We start from the raw sequence: 21,427 nt of genomic DNA, 5'->3' as shown, positions 1-21,427 counted from the left end.
AGTAGCTCAGATTTGTTTCCAGTAAGATCATGCATCAAGTGGCTGAGAGAAGTTTGGGCCACAGCCATTGCTTTTAACAGCACTCTTGAAGTACAAATTCCAATAAATTATGTGCTTCAGATCCATTTGTTATATATACTGCACCACTGCTGTTCACCTGGCATTTAAATTTGCAGTAAAAGATGAGCTCTCAAAGGACTTTGTGCTTTAAAGCCACGACCACAGGAGTCCTGAGCATCCACCCTAGTTCTGCACTATGCTTTACCAGCTTACTTAACTCAAACCGGGCTTGAGGGAGAGGGGAAGGAAAGGGCTGAGGGCTGGAGGCACAGACAACCAAGGCCTACAAATCTGTTCAAATATGGATTATAGGGTTCTCAAGGTACAAGCAGGCATGAATTTTAATTTTGTCAAGATGCCAGAAATAACTGCTGCAGTTCTTTGTACTCACAGCAATAAATGTTGTTTCCTAAGCATTCCTACACATCTAAAACTGGAGGACAGTCACACTGAAAGGGAAGATAAGGAAGGAGAAGCATTCTTTGCTCTGGGCACGTTAGTTTGCATCCTCATCTCATCCTCATATTATTTCCTGTCAAACCTACACAGAGACCAGATATTGACTGTAGCAACTAGAATAGACAATAGTTTCGTGTAACAGTATAAAGTTCTCCAAGGGTACGAAGCATTTAGACACGTTAAATGTTTCGTAACCAAGGTACTAACTACAATTTTAATCCGTAGAACGCAGCTCAGACACATCAGCATTCAGCAGTTTCCACAGCAGGTGACTTACCAAGTACAAACTCTTTCAGAAGATGTGATCCATCGCATCTGAAGGAGATCAAGGTCAGTCTAAACCTATGACTCAAAACCACCTTACCATGCTCTTCAGGAAGAGACTGCAGTTTGAATTCAACACAATTTACAACTAGGGAAGGGAAAAGTCTTAGATTTGACCATCAGTAAGCTTTCATTTAGGGAAGAATGAAATAAGATCCAAACCACGTTAACTTGATAAAGTGACTGTTGGATGTTCTCAGGGAGACTTCTCCTGCCTCAAATCCAGAATTACTCCTTAGCATCCAAACCATTATTACTTGCAGTTTGTGAAAGGCATTGGAGTCTAGCTTAATAATACTGTCAAGCTCCTACAATGCTGACAAACAATGAGATGGTTTAGCAGGCACAGTGGTGCTGGGCTGACAGTTGGACTTGATGATCTTAGAGGTCTCTTCCAACTTTAATGGCTCTATGATCACTTCACCTAAACGAGGCTTAACAGACTGCAAAGTGTCTCAGGTGGCTGGAACAGCATGAAGCATTTGCAACCAGTGACCAAGTTCTTGAACTATGTGTCGACAATGCATGAATGAAGAACAGCAACAAGACTTAACAAACATGATTAGTATTATCCAACTGCTTTGTTATAAATATATTATATACATTCAAACATCACATTAAAATATTATTCCATTACACCAGAAGAGATTAAGGCTTTATATTATTTACAGAAACAAGCAAGCACCTTAAAAAAAAACAAAAACAAAAACAAAACAAAACACCAGTCATTGACATTTCCCTTCTAACATTACAAGTTTGATACCTTGAGCTCTTGAATACAGCTATTTGCAATGTGCCCAATGCTAGAACTATTTTAAACATTTATTGTCAGGGTAGGAAACACTTACTCATCAGTGAGCACTCCACATGAACAAACGCGAGCATGTGTTGTACTGGGTACCCTCCCTCTCCTCAGAGGCTTGTTGAGTTGAAGGCTTATGCAGAAATGGTTTGCTCAATTCCATGTAGTGAGCAGAATAACTTTATTTTAAGGGAAACTGAAGACACTTGAGGATTCGTAGCCCACAGGTGGAGTGGGATTCTCGAAGTCTGTTCCACATTACATCAAACAGATTTAACATGATAGCGAAGATAGAGCTGTGAGTTTATCAATCACTAAGTGCATTGAACAGTGATGATTTTATAGGCTTCCATTACTCTGACACACTGTTTTCATGCAGTGTATTTGGACTCAAACATGAAGTGACAAACTGTTGTCACCATCCCCCCTATAGGTCTTAGGCAACAAGCTATTTTTGAAGCATTAAATAATGTTGATACAACACATGATTACTATGCCACCATGTACCAATGGAGTGACTGTCCTGCCTTCTGGCTTGCCCAATATCCTTATGAGATACAGTGATGAAGTACTTTCTAAGATGTAAGCAGACATGGCTAAACGAAAAGGTGCTCAGTAAGAGGAATCATCTTCATTTCAAGTATTGTTTTGAGAATTAGTCCTTTTCATTACAGTTTGTGTTAGCACTTTTTAGTTTGTGCTTTAGAGTCTGTTATTTCTTTGCAGGTCTTGAATTTGGCTGATGGCTTTATAATTTTTTTGTTTAAAAAAACAACATTGGCAACAAGTTAAGGATTGCAGAAGGCTGGCAAAAGTTATTTAATTTTCTGAGCCCATTTCATGTCATCTGCTCTTGGCTTCTCCCCAGTAATTCCTTGGATAATGTTCTCCAAACACCTCCAGAATCTTATCTTCTCTAATGGATAGTTCAGCCAACCTAAGTGATTGCAAAGGAAAAAAAGGATTAGTTTGTCATTGCATCCAAAGTTCAATGTCTTGCAATGTTTAATAACATTTTTAAATTAAACACAAGGTAAATGTAAAGGGAGTTCAGAGGTGGACTACTCTGTGGCCATTGCAAAGCTATCAGAAAAAGGACCATTAAGTTGAACAATTTGTGTTAGAAGTAAGACATTTCTATTAGTTGTATCTTACATTTATTATAATACCAAAATGTAAGCAACCAAACAAAAAACCTCAACCCAACAGTTTCAGCTGTTTTTTCCCCAACGAGTTTCCCCATCAACAAAGCCAGCTCTGCTTTTCCCTTTGTTTCTCAAAAGGTAATACAAAAAGAAAGTAAATACACACAAGATGGCTCTGAAATCTCAAATATATTATCAATGCCACGGTTTCTAGAAAAAAAAGGAATACTACTACTACTAACAACTAATCAAGATTCCTGGTTAGGACCTAAACACCAGTAGCTACGGCTTAGCAAACTAGAAGTTTTTTCTTAAATAAAGCCTCAAGTGTAGATAATTCCAACATCAGTTTTCATTTTTAAATTCAAGTATTATGCTCTACTGAGGCAAAATTAAAGGCTGCGTAACTGCTTTCCAGTGAAGCCTGAAGGAAATCTTGTAATGCCATGCTGCACATAACGGCAGGTGACGCTGGGCACTCCCTGGATCAAGCAGGCAGCGCTGCCAGCAGCGCACTCCAAGGTGTGCAACGCCCCTGTCAGAGCCCTTCTGCTGTCCAGTCACCAGCAAGGCTGACACAGGTAGATACGACACAGGCTTCTACCATTTTATGTAAAAATGGCAGCGAGTGCCATCACTTTCTGTGTGGATCAGGAGTTTAACACATCTCACCTAGCATACGGATTTAGGGCATCTTGAATGCTTTGTAGAAATGCTGCACTGTCCAGACCGTGAGGCTGGAAGTCGCACAGACTTCAGAGGCCTCACCCTGAATTCAGCAGGGCTTTATGTCTCACCTTCAGGATATTAATTAGCACCTTAACTTGATTTTCTGATACTGTATTATGATGCCGACTTAGCTACATCTAACTGACAGGAGAGTGCACGAAGAGGCAGTTTCACAGGGTTTTATTACAACCTGTTATATAGTAACTCTATGCCTCTGCTGTGATATTCACTGCTAAAAAATATCATATTTCTAGAGATCTAGATGGCTCCTAAGCAGACAACTACAGCTTTAATGATCTGTGGAAACAGACACTATTTTCAGCCACTGTCTGTAGTTGTCCATGACCTTTCCTAGCTCACCTGCAATCCTGCAGCTCCACTCAGCTCACTGTACCCTGATGCCCTTTAGGAAGGCAGCCCACGCAGCTCCCACCAACACAGTCACCCTCAAGGATTGGACGACTCCTTCCTGGTGTCTAAAAATTCAGGCTGAAAGCTTCAACGCTGGGAATGCCAGAAAGCTCTGTTATCTGACACCATCCCCAGCAACGATACAGTGGTGGACCTTTATGAACACAGGTTAACTCTGAAACTAACACTTTTTGGACTTGTTATCTACTCTTAAGTCACTAACAAGTGCACTACAGTAACTAGTCCTATTTTAGCCAAAGGCCTCTTTTAAATAGTGCACTGATTGCATATTTCTGTCCTCCTTCTCACTTCCACCCTAGGAGAAAGACCTGCAGAAACACTTCCCTGCACTGGAAAATCCAAGCACACAATTTACCACTCTGTGTTACATCAGATTAGTATGGTATGGACACTTACAGAAAGAATGCAGTGAACAGAAGGACGTGCTGTTTTTTTAATGAGAACAAAAAGCAAGTACCCCAAGACTGCTACCAATGCTCAAGCTTAAAACTTTCAGGACATAGTAGGACAAAAAAGACTCTTAGGGTGGCAAGATTTTTACCATCATCTGTCAAGTCAGGTTTCATAATTGTACTGTGTTTTTACATGACTTTCTCGTCATGAGAACTAGATTTGTTTCTTGATAGATATTTCAAACCAGACAAACTGCTTGTCAAAGCCAATGACAGAATGAAGAAACAGAATGGTTTATTTCCAGCTGTCTGATTAACTCGATAACTTATTCAGCATGATGCAACACAGGTGACTGAGCACACCTGCCTGTACAGTGGGCATAAAATTGCACATAAATGTAAAAGGACCCTAAAGCTGGCTTTCTGCAAGCCTGTCCACTACTCTGCCCCAAATCAGAAGCTGAAAATCCAGAAGCCTTCCTTTAGAAATGAGCATTCGAAGTAAGCTGCAGCTGCACATTACATGCTCTTTTGAGGGAACAGCAGCTTTAAGACTTTAATGAACAAAATCCATTTTCAGCACAAGATTACCAAGATACCATGCAATCAGATCTCCGGACCACAGACTACCCCATCAGGCTGAAAGTTACCTTTTAGCCAAGCACAAATCTCCCCCTCTTCCCCCCTTATTTATGCAACAAAAACACATTCAGCTTTTGTAGGAGTTTGTGCAGCTAAGAGCACAGGTAACTCCACTATGTCATTTTCTAGGTATTTAATAGGCTGTCACTAAATTATATCTTTCCAGGTGAACTGCACTAGAATACAAAAGAGAGCTTGCAGTATGAACTAGGTGGCAGTACCAGTTGTAATGCAGAAGTATGTCTCATGTGGAGACACATGGTGGATCCTGTGATGCTTCCGTGGCAGGATAACATGCCAGTCCTGTAGAAATATGACCCAGCGTGGAAGACCAAAGTACGTGTGAGACCACTTGTGAATCTGGTTCGTCATGGTTATGAAGATAATAAGAGCAAAGACATAACACTCCCAAGGACATGTTTCATATAATGCCTCTGCAAAACAAGATATGTAACTTTAAATATCATTTATGAAACGGTAAATTTCCACCAGGAAAATGTCTTGCCCAGACAGAGCTGCCTAGTGCTGCAGGAACTGACAAAGGCCTCAACAAAGCTACTTTGGCAGAAATATTACAAGAGCTAGTGAGCCATAAGCAACTCCAGACAGGCCGTTAAGTGCTAAAGTCTGTCAATTAGTCATAAACAGGAAGTTAAACTCTGAGTTCGATATCTAGAAAGTGAAATTAATCATTTTATTCTTGCACTTCCCGTTTGCAAATAAGTTTCTACACAGAGATGAAGTATTTTTATACACATTAGAATGAGTTTCCCTATATGCACACTCATATATACAAGAGGCATCAAGCTACGTACTGTAATTTCTAATGCTTCCTTGCAAGACTCTTCAGCCACACATTCTTTGTTGAGCTAGAGAATCTAGCTGTCCCACACCCTGCCTGCCCCACCTTCAAGAAAAAAATGTTCCCCCTCCCTCCTCGCAGGCACATCATGCTTCCAACATAGTCTTTCCTACTTGTCATCTCTCATTCATTGATTTCCCTCAGCTTCACACAGACAAGTGTTCCTTTAACTATCAACAAAAACACTAAATCCACATAAATCAGAAGTAAGAGCTTACCTGGGGAAAAAGAAACAAATTTGTATGCCATGTTTGCCAATGGAACCAGTGTCATAAAGCAGTTGTCTCCATTGGTCTCTATAAAATCGTGTCTGGTAATTGCTGTGGGATCGATGTGATGCTCCCTAAATGGTCTGATGAAAGCCTGAAAAATCAAATTGATAAACATAAATGCTAAGGCTCGATAATGCCCTTGGAAAGACAAATATAACAACCACACCCCTTGCATGTATTCAAATCTGATGACCGAGTTTAAGTTCAGTACAAAGCATGTAAGCAGGATTCAAACTTTTGTGATGACAACGCTTCAAGTCATTTGATTTACATTTGCAAAGCATTCAGTTCCCAGACTCAAATCCAGTTTTTGATTGCTTTTGAGTTTTATTTTTAGTTTTCACTTAGGACCTTTAGTTTGCTAGGTCATGAAAACTGAGCAGCAGCATTCTAATTTCACAGACAATATAAGTCAGTGAAATTCAGGAGTATTAATCGTTGCTAAGTGGCATAAACCAAGAAAATTCATCCTAGCACTTTGTATGGTCACAGCATGAACAGACTGAATGCACATTAAACAACGAGACAAACCAATATAAGTCAAATGGACTATGCAAAAATATCCTCTAGGAGAAGAAATCATATCCGAATACACAAACCCAGAGGAGATGGAGCAAATGTTATAAGTAGGGCTGGGACAGTAAAACAAGCATGTTTATTTGCCTTTAACATATATCATGCACAGTCTAAGCAAAAGTGTCCTGATCAGTCTGAGCTCTTGTTTATTTAGTGCACAGTCTCCTGCAGTGCTTTTTGTTTGTTTTTTTTTTTAACTGGCCCAGAGATCCAGGGAGTTAAGGACTATTAAGTCTCCTGAAGGTGAACAAAAATAAGCCTAGCAGTTCTAGTTCATGCACTTCTGAGTAATTACAGGGAATATCCCACATACTTTTTTTAATGTATATCCTTTTAATATTGCACTGTGAGAAGTAGTTACTAGTAGCTATGAAGAAATTTATTCTAAAAACGGGATTATTGCTTATTAGAGGAGTCAGTGCACCTTCCACCAAGCATCTGACATTTGTAGATACAGATGTATAATACATTTCAAAGCTAAATCTTTAATTATGATCATTCTAATACTACTACTTCTACAACAGAGGACAGTAACACAGAACTGGAAAGATTTCTTACTGGAGTGTCTTCATGTTTTACATGACAGCTTTAGAGAGTTTAGCTACAGGAACAGTTCTCCACATCTCCGTTTATTATTACACTAGTCTAGCCAGGTTTGTACACTTCTGGTGTCACAGGCTATTCCTACATTATTTTGGGAAGGCCTGTGAACAGCGGCATTGCAAAACTTGTGTGCAAAACTTAAATGAGATGATAGAATGGAGCAGTGTCACTGTGTTCATGTCACCTAGGCCCTTTACCAACAATACTGGGTGCCATTTAGTGGAGGCGGGTTCTGGGCAAGGGAAGCTCGTTACGCTGGCAGGACTGCAGGAAAGGTTCATCTTATACCCACTGTCCAACACAGCTGGTGATACTTGAAGTGTTTCAGAAGAGTATTTCGTAACTTTTTCAAGCTTAAGAATAAGAATCTCAAACCTTTCCAACTATGGGTAGCTCCACAGATCCCCAGGTATCTGCTCCCCAGTGAAATAATCCTGATAGAAAGTCAGCCGTAATAGCTCCTGCAACTTGAATGAGGATAGATAGTTAGACACACAAAAGCATTTTTACTTACACATTCACATTTTATGCTTGTTTTAAGGTTTACTTGTTTATCTACCTCCAACTTAGACATTTCCAACTACACAAGATCCACTCAATCTATTCAAGGTCTATTCAATAAATCTAAAGTCAGACAACTAAGAGTAAGAGGTTAACAAGACACCATTTTAATGGTTGCAATCTCCATTAAATCTACAGATCTTCTATTTAACGCATCTTCTACAGAAAAGCCTGATAAATCTTTACAGTTGCTGGTACAGAAAACACTAATAAGTCAGAACTGAGTCGCTTAGATCTACCAACCCCTTTCTTCTTCATCAGTGTTTAAGAGATTACCTGTCTATTAAATAGCTATTAAAGCCATCTCAGTGGTTAAAACTATCTACAGATTCTTCCTCTTCTCCCCCTTATGCCTGTAAACAGGTAGCATTAAACTCCAATGACTACATTAATTAAGAAGGCACTCCTGGGTACACTAATATTACACACAAAATAAGACCAGAATATCGAACAACGGAAGGACTATGGCATCCACAAAGCTATATGCGAGGCCCCAGTTAACAATTCCCTACTCCGAGTTGGTGCTCAGAGCATAAGGCACAGTCAACTACTACTATCATGTCTGGCAGGTCTCAGAGAAGCAGTCACGGGGCCAGGTCAGACTGGCTGGAACCTAATTCTTTCATTTTCCTCGCTGGTATTTACAAAAATCAGGTTGTTTACAGAAGCTGCCCACTGTAACATAGCCTTTGTACCAGAAACAGCAGGGACTTATAAAACCAGAGGTGACACAGAAAGTTTATTTTTTGCTCTGCCTGCCTCGCCAACTCTCACTCCGCTGTCTGTGAAGCTAGGAGAATTTCTGGCTTTCTCTTTCACTAGCCAGTATTTATTTCTTCACGTGTCTGAAGACTTTCTTCAAGCACAGCTTCCCAAGGTACTGTGGCTTTTTGTGATGGTTGGGTACCCTTCCTCCTGCTAAGATGTTAGGCAAGACAATTCTGACTCACTTGTAACCCAAGTAAAAAGTTGTTGCTGTACTGGTTCATCTTGCTCTGACTCCAAGGCATCTTCTTACTCCTCCTACTCCCACAGAAACTCAAAAGCAACCACAGTTGTGCCAGAAAACAAAGCAACAAATGTGCCTCCTTCCCCATCAACCACAGAACCTCTATTTACTCTGGCTGTGATCTGGACTTTGTCTGGTTTTCCTACTCCAATCAGGGTGCCTAGGTCAGCCTTGAGAGTCCAGTTCAGTGAAGTTCTTGTAACATTAGCAGGATTATTAAAGAGCAGGTAATTTTCAGAGCATGGAAGAGGATGAGGTTGTTCTGTTACTATTGATGAAACACTCTTCATCTTCAGGGCACAGCTGTTACCTACAATGCATCCAGCACAGCATATTTCAGATATACCCTTCCTTGTGGTTACTTTCTGCTTAGCTGATCCCTCACCTCTGCAGTTCTCCCCCTCACCTTTCATCTTCAAAAAGGGAGAAATAAAATCAGGGCAAGAATGGCACCTACTACCCCAGAAGGCTTTATTTTTCTATTGTTATGAATTCGGCAGTGGGGATTAATCTATCTAGTTGGCCCAAACTCTTAAATGCAACAGGATACACTTCATCCTTTATGTATCACCTTATTGCACTGAAGACAGCTTATTTGTCATAAGCAGTAAATTCTATACACTTGTTTTTGTTTCGCAGAACACAAGTAAGCTACAGTGAGGCAGGGTGGAGCACAATAGCTTTTAGATCTGCACCTAGCAGCTGAAGGAGCAAATAGACTTGAGGCAAGGGGAAGGCAGCCAAACAACACTTCACTTTGCAACAACTAAAATACCATTCTTGCTGAGGTAATCACCCTATTAGCCCGAACCGCCTCCAGCACACTGCATTATCCGAGCTTGAAACAGCAGCAAGAAGAACAACAAAAACAGAGGCAAAATGCTGCCAGTTCAATAGGTATTTCACATGTTACTTAGATGTCAGCTGGTAGAAAGCTAAGAGGAAAGAAGGAAGGGTGCCTGAAGCAGTACATTATACTTGAGCAATCTGAAAAAAAACTAAGTACCAGAAATCATATTTCAGCTGTAATGCAGAAGGGCTTGCTCACTTCAGCAGCTGTGTATGACCAGCTGTAATGAAAGAGCAAAAACTGTACCATAGGTTTATAAATGACTACATCTTAACCCTCCATTTGCATCTTGTCCCCAAACTCAGAAGGCACATCAGACAAATCAACTGAACTCACTATTCTGATGTACCCAGCACTGTCTTTAGTTAAAATGGGAAAACCAAGGCACAGGTGTTCAGCTTCTTCTCTAAGGTGGTGTAAGATCTTGATGCTATCATCATGGTTAGGAGTGCAAGGTAAGGTTGGTAGCCCTGAACATGAATTAAGAGTTAATCAAATCAGAAAAAAAAGAATATCCACAGTATCGATACATATGAACTGCAAACAGTGTATTTACACACTCACTAGAAGCAAGGTGAGTAAAGCATTAGAGAAATACTGCTCTGTACACATCGTTTCTACTCCAGCCTGCTGAGCGGTGGTATGGAGGATCAGCCCATCTACAGCTTCTATCTGAAGAGGAGAGGGAGTGCTCAGAAAACACAGGGGAAGGAGGCATCGTTGTCAAGAAGCAAGCTGCAGAACTTCCTCAAAACAACGGCGTATCTTCCTTTTGAAAGTAGATTGCCAAATTAGAAGAATAGAAAAAGGTCTAGCATACAGGGAAACCAAAGGTGTACAAATGAACTTCAGCCAGTAGCACACATTTTCAAGTAAGCGAACACAACGGCTGTTCTCTTTGAGCCCTCCATACTTGTGATCCTTTGTGGGGGTGTGCCTACCAGCACAGCAGCACCCGCTGAGCGAGTGAGTGCCTCTGCTCTGAGTCAGGGGCCACGCCACAGCATGACAGTGGCATTCAGTCAGCCAAGTCATCTGCCTGACCGTGGGTCGAAGGGCTGGAAGTGCAGCATAATCATATAATGAATACATCAACAGAAAATGGGTTTGCTCCTGCTTATGTTCTGTTCAGAAATCGGACAATACAAGGCTTTTCTGTGACACCAACCCCTGCTCCTCCACTCCCTCGCTTAAGCACTTGCAGCCATAACGAAGGGCTTCTCTGGTAAGCAAGTCACTCACCACTTCCCACAACCTGACTGCTCCCAAGCACAAGCGGAACAAAGCCAAATGGGAGCAGGACATTTGAGGTACAAGGTGTTCAAGAGATAAAACTATTTTGCATGTTTGCAGCAAAAAGTTGAACTTCACTGAAATTTTACAGAGCCAAGTGCATGTTCGGCTTTGCTTAGATACAATCCTCAAATTGTAAGCCAGAAGCCTTTCAGGAGAGTGTATAAAGTTTCATATGCACTGTAAGAGTCTCTGGAGAGGGGAAAAACAGCACAAGATGTTATTTAATATCTCAATGCTATTGTGTAACATCATTGAGAAGTACAGTCAGTTTTAATCAGTGACTGAAGGAACCAGTTGTATGTTACAGCGCTTAGGAATCAGGGCAGAAAATTTGTTTCCTATAAATCAATACGCTAAAGCAACAGTTGTTTGTTACTTGCATGCTTAGAAAAATAAAATGCCTTAGTCACCTGCATTCCACATTTAGTTGCTTTCAGTACAGAGAACAGTGAGGTTTGATACTGTGACAAGTTATGAAGCTGAGAAAATAATCCCCGAACATTTCAACAAGTACAAAGTGTAGCACCTTAAAAGTAAAAGGGAATTTTGGCTATTTAAAGCTGAGAAACACTGAATCAGAACCGGACCTAACAGTGCAAGCAGAGAACACAACTGACCTATGAATGAAAAGAAGGGCCTGGATAGTACATGTAGTATTACTATGTATTAATTAATATGTGTAATAGCTATGCTGCATTATAACTGGGTTTTCAAATAAGCCACATCTATAGTACGTGCACTCCACAGACAGGAAAAGCCTATCCTAAGTCACACGAGCTTAGTTTACAAGACTGGCATGTTACTCACATAGCAGAGATTTCTTCTTCTTCTCCATATATCTCTGTCACTCCCTACCACGAGACAGCCCAGTATAACCCACTGCCTCCCAGCAACATACCTGAGAAGGGGCACACCTCTCACCCCACCTCTGTGACAGAGCTGAACACCAGCCTCAAGACACAAACCACACCAAGTGGTTTTGCACTCACTCACTGAAGTACATCACTGTCACCATTGACTACAACCCTCTCCATTCAGGGCAACACTCCACGGTTGGAGTTTAGAAGCACAGGAGGCACTATTCTGATGGAATCAGGGCCACGGAGACCTATACGTCTCAAATCCTCAAGCCAAAGTCTCCTGCAACTTTAAGAGAGCCCTTGACAACTCTGCAAGGAAACAGAGCTTTCTTTGTCTCAGTCACTGCTGCTGACAGAAAGCAATAGCACGTCCACTGTGCACACGGGCAGGAAAGCACAGACAAGCTGCAACACCAGTTTCCCTCCACTACCAGGGCAAGCAGTCCCTGGCGGCGAGGACAACCTCTCCCCACATCCATCCCGCCAGAGAACAGTGGCCAGCACCACTGAGAAGTTCATCCCCTAATCCAAGTTAGGAGAAGAACATGTAATTGGTGTCACCATCACCTGCCCAAGTGCAAAGTAGCAAATGTACACCTTAATTCCACTTTCAAGACCAACAGACTCCAGTATTCCTTGATGCCAGAAAGGCCTAGAGCTCTTAACTTCACACACACAAGTGCTGCAAAAGTGATCAAAAGAAGATGTAGTTAGTGCAATGCAATGTCATTTGTGCAATGCAAGTGCAACAAAGCATAGAATCAAAGTTTTACTTATTAATTACAATGTATGGAGTTTCCATCTTTAAGAGAGGATACAGTTTAGGATGGAAAACAAAGCTACCTACAGCTATGAAGGAACTGATAGATACTTCAGGTGGGGTGAGACAGCAGGTGACAAGAGTTCAGCTCACTTGGACCAACACTGAAGTAAAGGATAATTTCCCTTTGTTAACTGAGGTTTCCCTGGTGTAATGTCAAGGACCTTTTAAATCAAAATTTCAAGTGGAAACTCATTTTAATGTACAAAGTAAACCCAAAATGAAGTGACATCATTACAATTCTGCCTCTTGCTGTAAGGCAGCAGGCTTTTGGAACGGCTGATCCATGTGCACAGCAGTCCATCCCAAAAAGCATTCACGGTCTCTAGAGTGCTTTTACTCCAACGTGTGTCAGAGCTTTCATATGTACTACACACTCATCATTTGGTTCCGCAATGCAGCTAACCAAGCGCAGCTCTGCAGAGCTACTCAAGCTTGAAATAAAAAGGTCTGGGGCCCTGATCAGAACAAGTTTCTAATCTGAAAGTGAACTAAGCGATCTCTTTCTGCACGCTCTCTCTGGCTAAGCCACAACATCTGCACTAATGAAACACGTACCTCAAATGGTTTAAAAAAATTAGTTCCCCATCGCTCAAGTCAGCAATGATTAACTGTATCTTGCGTTGTGTCTAAAGATATCTGTGCTATGTGGGGCAGCTCTTTTGAATATAAACAGGTTGTAACACAAGCTTCACTAATTTTTTCAAGACTACAATACACAGCTTCTATTAAGAACAAATGTGGCTGCAGATAAAAGTCAAATGTCAGAAACCAGTCAACCAATTTGGAAAAAAGGCTTTAAAACCCTACAAAAAGACAAGAAGAGGGAGGGGAAAATAAAAACCAGAACTCATGGTATAACTTGCCAAACTTTTTATCTAGATGCTATTAATATATCATCTATTTATATACGTATAACTCATTTACATTGAATAATATGCTGGACACCACAAACTCACCTGAAGGTGTAAGAGCTTTTAAGTTTAATCTTACAAGTTTTGGTGAGGTTTTTCCACTTATCACATGAGTAGTACCTATGGCCAGTCTTGTCCCTGGCAGTGCTGAGCTTCCATTAGGGTGGCAGAGGCTGCAGAGGGACAGTTCAGCTGCAGCTGAAAAAGCTGGGGTGTCAATCCTGCATCACACCCAGCCTTTCTAAGCAGGCTTGCCCTGGAGTTAACAGTGTGATGCAAATAAAATATCAAAATCAAGTCTACCCAGTCATCACCTTGCACAAAAAGAGGAAAATTTTCATAACTCCTCAGCAGCTGAAGATATTCAGAATAAGCATGACTGGATCTAACACAGGAAAATCCATCCTTTGCCTAGTCTTTCTTTTTTTGACAGTGAGGAGAAGAAGGGAATTGCCTCCTGTCTCTGCTAAGCCAGCGTGGAAGACAAGACACTCAGATAGGTTCCTTTTCCTTTCCAGCAAGATCATCCTTAGTCAGCAGAACACAACCCAGTTCAAAAGCAATTCTAAAACAAGGCCACAAAGTTCTCGCCTGCATTCCCTCACTCCACAGCACAAGCATCTGCGGGTGATTCAGCACAGCAAACGACAGCACTCCATGCCAGCTCGCTTCTTAGCACACTGCCTGCTCACATCACACAAGGAAGTAAGGGCTCTCGGACTGCCAGTAAGAGAGGAGTAGATCATTTTGTCCCAAGAATTTCTAGATTAATGTATTTACAGTATTATCCACGTTACAATTCTGTGTGTCTCTAAAGGCACGAAAAAAAGAAGATATAACACAGCCTTTAATTATAGATACAGGCTTTAGGCTAGGTGAAATGAAGCAGAAGGGTTAAAACACTTCATTTCTTAAAAGAAAATACATATTTACATAAGAGTACACATGGGATCCCAACAATTCATCTTAATGAACAAGTCTGTGCAGCAGATCAGATCCAGCCCACTGGATCACTGATGGCTTTCAGACTTTCGAAGACCTGATGTGAACTTTATCTAGAGCTAGGTCTTTATTAGCAGAATGTTTATTTTGTGATGTCAATGCAAAGGTCAATATCGTAATCTAATCTAAACCTCAGGAAAGCTTTCAATGGAAACACATCTGACAAGGTCTGTGACTCGGTATTCCTCATCTTACCCATTGTGGTATCTAGGAATCGGGGCATTTATGGAGGCGAGTTTCACAAATCTTAATAAAAACTAATCATCATTGGGAACTATAGACATGACTCAGACTTTACCTGCAGAAATAACGTATTGAAGGAAGACAGCAAAACAAGATAGCGCACGGGACTTATTATTTTATTGCACTCATTTTTATACACACTATCAGTTATTTCTACACTACTGTGTTTACACAGAATCCAGATTCTGCTACTTTAATCATTTGCTACTGCTTAAATAATATTATCAGTGAATTGGCTGCTTTATCAGTCAAACTGGTAACCAGGATATCAGAGAACTCAAGCTTTTATCAATATTAACTCTGAGATGAAAGCCAGTTGGCAAACAGATTGCACTACAGGCTAACCATTATTACAGATTCTCTTGCCTACATCGGTCCTCAACATCATGGGGCACTTGTGCCATGTTCTTCTCCATCCCTCCCCAACACCTCCACCTCATCAGCAGAGTAGGCAAGACTAAGCCGGGCAAGCGAGCTGGAATGGTTCCCAGTGGGAGGACACTGCTCCCTCTCATCGCCAACACCCAGCCAACAACCTTTAAAACGGACATCAGGAATTGCCACTTCTCTGCTTTGACAGAAATTCACAGCATTGATCACTACTTGAACCTACTGTTTGGTTGTTTGCTTAAAAAATAATTTGCAATATAACACCGATTACAAACAAGTACTACTCTCTTCTAAACACAACACCTCACACAGTTTATAGAAAAGTTACTTCTGCTATAAAAAGCAGAAGCTGAATGCCTCTCTCTGGCATATATGATGCCCGAATGAATGGCATCATATGTTCCTTTGGCCAAAAAGGCAATCTATATGAAAACACAAACACAACACAAGAAGTTAGTATCCAATATGCATCGTAAGTACAACAGAAGACTGGTGAAGTGCTTAGTTACTATTCTCTCTCTCATCACCTATTAGAAGTTTGCCACAAAGTTATGAAAGGCATGCACTGCAGAGCTGACTCCTCCAATTTCTAAGTGTAACCCACCTGCCCTTCCCATGTCCCCTCCCATACACACAGAACCACACAGCTACTGGTGATGCTTGCTGCCCAGATAACACCGACAGACAGAGTCGGCCACAAGCACCTGCTCCAGCGCAGCCCTCAGCTCTGTGCCCTCCCTTCTGCCTGTTCTCAGGAACCTTTCAGTGCAACAGCGTTTCAGTACTACACTAATAACACAAAGATCATGCAAACACTGATACTTTCCACTCTGAGCGTTTAGGAGCATTAAAGTTGTGCACAGGTTTAGGCTTTGAATGATGTAATGAATGTTATGGAGTCCCTTTTCACACTCCTCCAACTTCACACTCCGACACAAAAGCATAATACTCCAAAATACTGTTTCACTTATCAATCCCCAGAAATCAAGCCAGTTTGATGCCTGAAACATCACTTAGAAGATTTCTCTCGTGCTTTTGCTTGCTGAAAAGTTCTTGTAAATACTTTCATCGAACAATGTATTTTGTTTCCCATTCTGACAGTCTGGACAGCTGCCTTTCCTCTCAGTAGTCCTCACGCCTGCAATGACTAACACCAAACTTCAATAGCTATTATGTCAAAAAACTCACTTTTGGGATACTGAGAAGCCACCGAGATAAAAGACAGAAAGCAGTAACAATTTTGCAGATGGTCTCAGTTTCAGAGGCACCACAAATGCACATGCACAAACATCCCTTTCCAGCAGTAAGTCAAATCTAAATGATAACACATTTGTTACCAGCATTAAAACAGTCTTGCCTTGTTCAGAGCAGCGAACAGCTCCTACTTACATATTCCAACAATAACAGAGGGCGTGTGTTCCAGTCTCAAGTAGAAGAGAAGATTGTAAAAATTGAAACAGATCAGAGAGAAGCATAAGATGACAGAGATCCATTCTTGTAGTCTCTTTCCTGTTGGAAAAAAAAAAATAAAGCACGTTTTGCCTTTCATCTGGGAGGACATTTTGAAGTCTGAAATAATACAGACTATACTACCACCTGGATGACTCCCTCCATTTGTCCAACAGGGAGCTGTAACAGAAACTTAGTTATCCATCCATAGGAAGTGTGCACATTTTGTTACATGATATTCCTCTTTCCTGAGTCCCTACTAACCCCTTCCCTCTGCCCTTGCCCAAATAACAGGGACAAATCAGACATCTCACATTGTCCTAGTTTCCTTTTCCCTGCGGTTGCTGGCTTAATGTCCCTCCACATCACATCTTTTTTTCAAATTTGCATTTCATTCAATATTCATTGCTGCTGGTATGTCTGAATCTGGAAACAATTTTCTGGCCTCAGATGCCCTGTAGTTAAATCACCTTATGATCAGTAACATTTCAAATCTCAGAGCTTGTAAATAAAGCTGTTGTACTAACAAGGAAAATTGTCATCCTGTATTTTGGTGGCCCTAGAATTGCTTTCCTAACATTGTAAGTATACTTCTCAAGCTTGCTTACTCAAAGCCTGCAGTCTTGTCTTTGCCTTCCTGCTCCCAAACAGAAGCCTACGACCTCTCAGACATTCCAAGATGACAACAGACAGGATAAGCACAGAGAAAGAACTGGCACAAATTATTGTACCTTGCTGTACTACTTTGTACCTCTGTAAAAACCTCAGTTATTTCTTACAAAAACAGAACAGGCGGATCAGAGCATGGTAACACTGACTATTTAGATTGGCAGCAGAAAGCTTCTGCCTGTTGATCACTGCTAGATCCTCACAAGGAAACGATGCTGAGAGCAAGAGAGTGCTCAAGGCCAGACCCATACGGATTAAAGCATCAGAAACAAACCTTTAATGCCTAATTCCAAGAAGGAGGCCTCAGCTGCCACCCTGGCCCAGAAGGGCCCTGGCTGTAGTTAGCTCTTAACACGCTCAGGAGCAGACAGGTCAGTCTCCACCTATTTCAGGAAGCCGATCAGCACAGCTGTCCCTTGCCCAGGGCCTCCCAGAGCAGCTAACCCTGCAGGCCATTCTCCACTCCCTCCTGCAGCCTTAGACACTGCACCACTCGAGTCGGGGGCAAAGCGAGGTGCAGTGGAGCAGTCGGTAAGGACTATGTGCGAGGTGCACAGCCTCTCACAGGAGCACAGGCATACTCACGTGGCTGGCAGGCATTTGGGACACAAGCTTCTTTCCTGTTCCTCCTCTATGCTCTAGTCAAATTTCTCCTCCTAACTGCTAAATCAAGTCCTTCTCAACTATACCATGCAATGAAAAGGAAACTAGGAACATCAAAGACGAATCAATATTATCTCCAACATGCCCACAAACGTGATATTTTAAAGAAGTGTGAACAAAGACTTCTACAATTCAGAGTCTTGTTCTAGAAAGGCCATGAGTATATAAATTAACACCCTCTGCAGCAGCAAAGAATAGTTAAATTAAATTAAGACACAAGAACCAGCATATTTCAAGACAGCATCAGGTCATAATGGGGGAGATTCTATAAAGAGATCCCTGGAGCCACGAAAGTAAGAGTTAATTAACACTCACTTCCTACATAAGAAAACCACTCCCTGATTAGAGGAGCTAAGTGGGTAGATCCTCACGGAACAATTAGCTGACTTTGGGGAAACACTAGGCTCCTAACTAGCAAGTCCCATGAGGCCAGTGTACGCCAACACCACTGTACTCTGAACTCAGGGATCGCGAGACGGCTGCCTGCAGGTACCCAAGTCCAGAAACGCAGACGTAGCTCTGGGCAGACTGGGAAGGCCGATCAGTGAAAGGAGTGGAGTCAGCACCCATAACTTGTGTATAAAGAGCAGTCAAATTTAAACATATGACCTACATGAAGGAATAAGTACCACGGCCACAAATATACGCTTAAAGAAATCACGGAAACACTCCAGAGCCATAGTCACTCTGCATAGCTCCATGTAACCCATGTTCTTAAGAATGCTGTGGTTCAACATCATGTGCTTCCACCATAATGCATTCTGACATTGTTTATGTAAGTTATTTCTGTAACATCAGAAAGAACCTCCACAACCACATTATCACAGCTCCCTGCTGATAGCTATCACTGCACATACACTGCTTCACAAACTTCCAATGAACTTCCACCTACAGCCAGCGATAAGGGTAGCAAGTTGTTTGGGGAGGAAAATATTTTCCTCATGAGAAAGGGCACAGTGTGAAGATAAAGTTTGTGATTGCTCTTCTGTAAAACACAGGAATCAGTTGCTGCTTAGATCACAACTGTGTATCAAGACCAGCTGAAGGACGTCACACAGCACCTTCTCTCACGGCAACGCAGAGGTCACCAGTACAAGCTGAAATGGGCAGACATGCCCTGAACAGTCTAGAAAACTAACAAACTAATGAATGCATTTGTTTTCTTATCATTACTTGGCTCTGTGGACATAAGAACACTTGCTTCTCCAGTAATTGCCTTGAATGTGCAAGCTAAGCTGTTCTGCTGACCTGTTGGAAACCACAAAATGCTGAAAACCTGTCTTCCCTTTCCTAATCCTTAACCTGCAAATGAATTCACCGGGAACAGAATATCTAGTGCTGCTCACTCTGCGAGCTAAAGTCAAATAACACATTTTATTATAAGGACCCTGCAATTCTTTCAACAGCGTAATCAAATAGCTGCTGTCACTTCATTTGAGCTCTAGCAAACACAAGCTTCAGCAAGATAAGACCAAAACAAAACTTCAAACATCCCACCGCCCCTTTGTGAGATGTTGGGACCTCAGAGTAGTTCACAGAATAAATACCCAAACAACACTCCTGTTATGACCCTGCTTAGCAACCAAATTTGTACACCTGCATTTGGACGGAAAGGTTAACTTTGGGAGCTATTTTCAAAGGGAAGGGCATAAACCGGAGAGGGGCTGATTTACATTAGACATAAGGGGGAATTTCTTCACCATGAGAGTGGTGAGGCCCTGGAACAGGGAAGCTGTGGCTGTCCCATCCCTGGAGGGGGTTCAAGGCCAGGTTGGACGTGTCCCTGCCCATGGCAGGAGGGTTGGAACTACATGATCTTGAAGGTCCCTTCCAACCCAAACTATTCTATGATTCTATGATTCCAGGCAGGCTTCAGCTGGAAAATCTACACCCCAGCAGCTCCAGCAGGTCCCAGCTCCTCAAGGAGGGGCAGTGGGATGTCTGAGGTTTTATTTCGGTCTTATCTCACGGGGGGTCCGGGCAGCTACGGCACAAGGGGCCGCGGCTGAGAAATCAACCCCAGCCCCGGGCTGGCACCTGGTCACGAGCTGAGGGGCGACCCCTCCCGTGACAGCGCCTCCGCCCTGTCGGGGCGCTAAGGGTCGGTACCGGAGGCGCCCAGCGCCGCTCGGGCTGGACACCCCGGGAGGGGCCCGCAATGGAGCAATGGGAGCCACCCCTCCGGTCCCGGTCCCCCCATTTCGGTCCCGGTCACAGTCACAGTCCCGGCCCCCCCCTTCTCCCCCGGTCTCGGTTCCCGTGCCGATCCCAGTGTGTCCCCCCTCCCTCCAGTCTCGGTTCTCATCCCGATCCTGCCGTCCCCTCCCTCCCGTCCCCGTTCCGGCCCCCTCCCTCTCGTCCCGGTCCCTCGCTCCGTTCCCCCTCTCTCGCTCCCTCCCCCCTGTTCCGATCCCGGTCCCGATCCCCTCCCTTCCCTCCGGTCCCGGTCCCCCTCCCCGTATCTCCCCCCGGTCCCGGTCCCGGTCCCGGTCCCCGTCCCCGCCGAACCTGGCGAGTAGAGCTCGGCCAGCTCCCGCGCTCCGGCGTGCTGCGCTCCCCACCGCCGGCTGCCGCCCTCCGCCTCCTCCGCCCGCCTCGGGCCGCCGCTCGCCATGGCCGGGCCCCGCGGCTCCTCCTGCTCGAGGCCGACGGGCGGCGGCGGGCGGCGCCCAAGCCCCAGCGAGGCGCCCGGCGGCCGCATCGGGAAATGGGGCCGCCCCGCGGCGCTGCGGCGGGCGGGAGGGGGCGCGGCTGGCCCCGCCCCTGCCACTCCCCGCCAATCGCCGCCGCCGCCGCCCCGACGGGCCAATGGGCAGCGCCGCGCGGCGGGCGGAGCCAATGGCGTGGCGGCGGGGGGGCGGTGCTTCCGCATCGCGGCGGGCGGTGCCACTGCGGGGGGGGGAAGACCGGCAGCGCCCCCCCGCCCCGCCCATCCCCGCCCGCGCCTCGCGCGCCCCCTGGCGGCGCGGCTGCCTCCGCGCTAATTAGAATGGGTTGGGATGGAGAGGATCCCAAAGCCCATGCAGTCCCACCTGTGCCGCGGGCAGGGACACCTCCCACTGCACCAGGGGCTCAAACCCCATCCGACCTGGCCTGGAACCCCTCCAGGGATGGGGCAGCCCCCACTGCTCCGGGCAGCCCGTGCCAGTGCCTCCCCACCTGCACAGCACAACATTTCTTCCTAATATCTAATCTAAATCTCCCTTCCTTCAGCTTCAAACTGCTCTCCCTCATTCTGTCCCTGCCCCGCTAGTAAACACCCCCTCCCAAGTTTTCCTGTAGCCCCTTTCAGTACTGGTAGGTCGCTATCAGGTGTCCTCACAGCCTTTTCTTCTCCAGGCTGAACAATCCCATCCCTCTCAGGCTGTCCTCCTATAGGCGGTGTTCTAACCCTTTGGTCATC

The 21,427-nt window shown here is 43.7% G+C and overlaps 1 protein-coding gene across 1 annotated transcript; it reads right to left on the bottom strand.

Moving 5' to 3' along the window:
- Positions 1-1,405: 1,405 nt before the first annotated feature.
- PEDS1 (plasmanylethanolamine desaturase 1) lies at positions 1,406-20,758 on the bottom strand. The gene is made up of 6 exons (XM_054081154.1): positions 20,533-20,758; positions 16,633-16,752; positions 7,674-7,765; positions 6,066-6,210; positions 5,207-5,419; positions 1,406-2,582 (listed from the first exon to the last, which is right to left on the bottom strand). Exons 1-6 carry the CDS (start codon positions 20,723-20,725, stop codon positions 2,461-2,463), a joined length of 885 nt encoding a protein of 294 aa, XP_053937129.1. The 5' UTR covers positions 20,726-20,758; the 3' UTR covers positions 1,406-2,460.
- Positions 20,759-21,427: the final 669 nt, after the last annotated feature.

This window comes from Cuculus canorus, chromosome 16, assembly GCF_017976375.1.
Source record: "Cuculus canorus isolate bCucCan1 chromosome 16, bCucCan1.pri, whole genome shotgun sequence".
NCBI classification, from domain to species: Eukaryota; Metazoa; Chordata; class Aves; order Cuculiformes; family Cuculidae; genus Cuculus; species Cuculus canorus.
The sequence above is the reverse complement of the archived record's forward strand: the minus strand, read 5'-3'. Positions and strand labels throughout refer to the sequence as shown.